Here is a 4,320-nt window from a genome sequence, read left to right as displayed (position 1 = left end):
ATATATATATAATTCCCCCTCCCCGAAGTATGTTGAGTTTTAATAATCTATAAATCTAACGTTATCTACCCATATCTATCTAGCTAGAGAGATACATAGATACTAATGATGTACTTACCGAGATTTGAAAGTCTCTCCACCAAACCCGCATCCCGGATGGCTTTGGGTCCATGTTCCACCCCTCTCCTTTTCTGAGTGAAAATCGTAAAAATACCGTCACATCACTAAATTATACATCGGTGAGTTTGTGTGAGTTCTAATTAAATAAATCTATATTTCTTACCTGTCCTTTGGAAAACGGAGCTCCCAAAATGGCAACAGATTGCGATCGGTTCTGCTGGCAGGAACTCAACGTGGATCTCAATAATCTAGACAGTGGTCCTCTCAAGGCCATGCTGACTCAACCGGAGAGTTCTGAGATAAAATATAAAAATGCAGCGGAAGGTTGCAAACGAATAGTCTGTCGCCCGATGTGGCTTTTACTCTTCTGGCTGGCTGCTGAATCTCAAAGAACTGCCACGACGTCTTTCTTTAAGTCTGCCACTTAATTCATATTCATGATTTGGTGAATAGCGGAAGATAGCGCTCAAAGCCACACGCTTTGGGTGAAATCTCGAGACCGCCCCTCAAAATCTAACAATCCTCCAGCATCCAATTGTGTTCGACAGCTTCGTCCGCTCAGTGCGCCGTGAACCACGTTTTCTATTCCTAGAGCGAGCAAACCTGCGTCACACCCGATGACACACCTTCCTCCCAGCCAATCAGAAGCTCCGCCTTCGTGGGTTTGTTTCGATGAGCGTGGCTTTGGGCGAATGAGTGGCGTGAGAGATGGGGTGCTTTTTTTTGTGGTGTTGGAAATTTCCATCTCTGCACTGCCCGACTGCATATGTTTTTTTGGCTTGACTAATGTCTCGTCAACAAATTCCCATCGTACAGATACAGTGGATCAAAACAGATCCAGTGTCCATTGCATGGCTGCATGACTGAATATTTATGTTCTATAGAAATGTCTGGAATACCGGTTTGACGAGGTGTGGCAAATTGTTGACAACTTTGGCCTAATTTCAGTGTTTATATGCACTAGCAAACGCACTTATAAACATAACTACATATTTATACATAATTCATTGAGATTTATTGATTGATCAGTTTAGTAAATGGAGTCCATATTCTCTGCATTTTGACTCCATCTGGTGGTCGAGTTTTTTTGAGATTTGTTTTTTTTTCTGCATGGTTTCGCTGCTATCACAATCATATGGCAGAGTTACATGGCCATATTTAGCATTTAATGTCATGTTGAATTTGTGTTTATGTCAGACTGCCTTGGTAATGCATTATTTGGGTGATATTATTGCGCTTTTGAAATAGTTTACTATTTCTGCAAAAATAAAGTCAGCTGGACGTTTGGTGGCGCTGTAGCATTAATGTGATGTTGTTTGCTGTATATCAAAGCATTTCCGGAAATATTTTCTCGTTGGTCGGAATGTTTTTAGTATTTTTTTCCTATGCACAAAAGTTCAATTCCTCTAGGGGGCGCTTGCTGGCTCAAAATGCCGAATTCTCAATTCGATCACATTCAAATCTCAGGATGATTTTATTATAATCTAAAAACGGTATTAAAATAAACCAGTTAATTTAAACGATTTTTGTATCTGACATTGGAAAAACACCATCCGCTTCATCTATAATAAAAAATGAATAAATCCTAAACAAATGTGATTGGTCCGTCCTGATTTGCGCTGAGAAAAGTATCAGGTACAACGTGACAAAGCCGTCAACGTGCTGCTTCATCAGCGTTCTTGACAATATTTAAACCCGAACTATCACACTTACAACTTTTGATAATCGATAAAGAGCAAATTCTCAGCGAACACTTGAGAAATCATACTAGGTCACTAAGCCCCGCCCATATTTACATAAAGCTTCATGCTGAATTGCCATTCTTGTCGCTGACGATATTTTTGGATTTTCTATGGATGCTCTTTATTATCAGAGGAACGCATGACCAAATCAAAAGAGAAACATTCAATATTTTACTGAACGTGGCGTTATATATCCATTCCTGTAGCGGATAGGAGGTCTTCTTATTTTTAGCGGCGTTGAAACTAAAACCGAATTGGGTGAGTCTTAATCAATAGTAAATACAGAGGAAACATCTTTATTTTCCAGTTGGCCTAGTTCAAGTAGGGTATAATGAAGTATAGAGATTTGTTGTGGATGCAATGAATGTTGATTCGTATGATTCATATTATACCCAGGATGAAATCACAGTTAAGATGACTTTGTATGTCCAAACGCTCTTTGGAACTGACATAAAATCTCTCTGACAGATCGGTGTGTCAGCAGACATGTCATTCCCTCATCTGAACCAGATAGCCCAGTTGCCCCCTGGCATTTCCCCCACACAGTTTGCTGGGTTTCCCACCACTGTTCCTACAGGTACGTCATGAAGATAAGAAATATGTATATTCATATATATTGACATTGAAGTTCTTAATCTTTGTTTATTTTTATTTTTCCTCAGCAAGTCCGATAATCCCCGTCCCTGTGGGAATGATGACTCCTTCTCCAGCGGTATGTCAAGAAACAGCTTAGACGTTTCTTTTGGTTTCTTTCATTTGTTTTCAATATTAACCCTGTTACCAGCCTGATAATCATTTCCTGGAATATTTCCAAGAAAATCAGGTTTTACAATGTGCCATATATGCGTAATGTCTGTAGGCTGTGTGCTATACACAGATCCTAAGTACAGTGACCATACCAGATCTTTTGGTGCTTTACTCCTGACCATTTAAAATAATATGCATGCAAGCCTGTTATGCATCCAAATTCAGATGCATGGATCTGTCAGACAGGTTGTGTTTATTATACTCTGTGCAGTTGTACTTTACTGTTTGTTCGTGAAATATGCTGCAGGTTTTGGTACAAACTGCAGTGTCAGTGGTTCAGAAGCTGACTAAGGACTCCATTGGCACCCGTAACAAGTACTCGGAGGAAGGTACGGGTAACAACACAGGACCGACCACCACAGTGTTTGTGGGAAACATCTCAGAAAAGGCCTCTGACATGTTGGTGCGGCAGTTGTTGGCGGTGAGTGTTTGGAATTTATTCTGCAACTTTTATCTGCGCAGTAATATTAAATCTCTTAGACACATTACCTGTATAGAATTAGTTCTCTCCAGAAATAAAATTCGGTCATCTTTTACTCACTCTTATGTCATAGAGTACATCAATGGTAAACGGAAGTTCAAACTTACTTGCTTGACACATGAGAACCAATGAGGTTTGTTGCTGATTGATGTGCTCTGTATTGTGCTCTCATCAAAAATATCCTCACTTTTGTTTCGAAGGTAAATGAAAGTCATGTGAGTTTTGAGCAATATGAGGGTGAGTAAATAAGGACAAAATTTAAATGTTCCTTGTAAGTTGATTAACACATTCTTTATTTGACCTGATGTTCATGGGAATGTCTGTGTTATGTTAGCTCAGAATTTTTTAATTGTCAGCTTGTCATAAAATACATTTTCCTCTCTTCTGCAGAAATGTGGTTTAGTCCTCAGCTGGAAAAGAGTCCAGGGGGCTTCTGGAAAACTGCAAGGTATAAAGAAAGACTATAATAATCATCAATGCATAGTGTGTCAGTCTTTTGTAGTCCACCGTTATTGACAAAGATGTTATTGGTAAGTTCTAGCAATGCAATTTTTTTACAGACTTGGTATTTTCAAATTTAGTTTGACTACTTTAGGCCCAGCAGTTTAGATTTTTTTTTAAAGATCTCTATCCAGGATTGTGCTAGTATTTGTTAACATGGGCTGTCTTAGGCAAACAGGAATATGTTTAAAAAGATCAGACCTTCAGCTTTCTAAATTCATGTCATCTGTCCGCCCTGTCTGACCCAATGTTGTGAACTTCATACATTTTTATGTGTGTGTTTGTATGTGTAGCTTTTGGTTTCTGTGAGTACAAAGAGCCAGAGTCCACGCTGAGAGCTCTCCGACTACTTCATGAGCTGCAGGTGGGTGATAAGAAGTTACTTGTGAAGGTGGATGCAAAGACCAAAGCACAGCTGGATACCTGGAAGGCCAGTCAGAGGAGACGAAATGGGGTAAACCAAAAAAATGTATACTTTCATTCAGCTAGGACACATTAAAGGGGTGGTTCATTGCGATTTCACTTTTTTAACCTTAGTTAGTGTGTAATGTTGGTGTTTGAGCATAAACAATATCTGCAAAGTTACGAAGCTGAAAGATCAATGCAAACGGAGATATCGTCTTTTAAAATTCTGGCAGTTTAATGCCTACAAAAACGGCTGGTAGGGAC

The 4,320-nt window shown here is 39.3% G+C and overlaps 2 protein-coding genes across 3 annotated transcripts in view; one reads left to right on the top strand and one right to left on the bottom strand.

Moving 5' to 3' along the window:
• The window catches only part of LOC107681536 (arginase, non-hepatic 1-like), a 5,126-nt gene extending 4,413 nt beyond the window's left edge, over positions 1-713 (bottom strand). The window contains exons 1-2 of the mRNA XM_016477841.1: positions 284-713; positions 119-191 (exon numbers count right to left, since the gene is read on the bottom strand). Coding sequence (XP_016333327.1) covers positions 119-191; positions 284-394 — 184 coding nt within the window. The 5' untranslated portion in view covers positions 395-713. The remainder of the gene's footprint in view (positions 1-118; positions 192-283) is intronic.
• Positions 714-1,927: 1,214 nt separating this feature from the next.
• LOC107681542 (RNA-binding protein 25-like) overlaps positions 1,928-4,320 on the top strand; it is a 24,402-nt gene continuing 22,009 nt past the window's right edge. For both annotated transcript variants that reach the window (XM_016477848.1, XM_016477847.1), the window contains exons 1-6: positions 1,928-2,120; positions 2,331-2,439; positions 2,525-2,574; positions 2,917-3,090; positions 3,541-3,598; positions 3,945-4,105. In XM_016477848.1, the coding sequence (XP_016333334.1) occupies positions 2,349-2,439; positions 2,525-2,574; positions 2,917-3,090; positions 3,541-3,598; positions 3,945-4,105 (534 nt within the window). In that variant the 5' untranslated portion in view covers positions 1,928-2,120; positions 2,331-2,348. The remainder of the gene's footprint in view (positions 2,121-2,330; positions 2,440-2,524; positions 2,575-2,916; positions 3,091-3,540; positions 3,599-3,944; positions 4,106-4,320) is intronic.

The sequence above is a fragment of the Sinocyclocheilus anshuiensis genome, unplaced genomic scaffold, assembly GCF_001515605.1.
Source record: "Sinocyclocheilus anshuiensis isolate Anshui unplaced genomic scaffold, SAMN03320099.WGS_v1.1 scaffold2334, whole genome shotgun sequence".
NCBI lineage: Eukaryota > Metazoa > Chordata > Actinopteri > Cypriniformes > Cyprinidae > Sinocyclocheilus > Sinocyclocheilus anshuiensis.
This window is presented reverse-complemented; position numbering and strand designations above follow the sequence as displayed.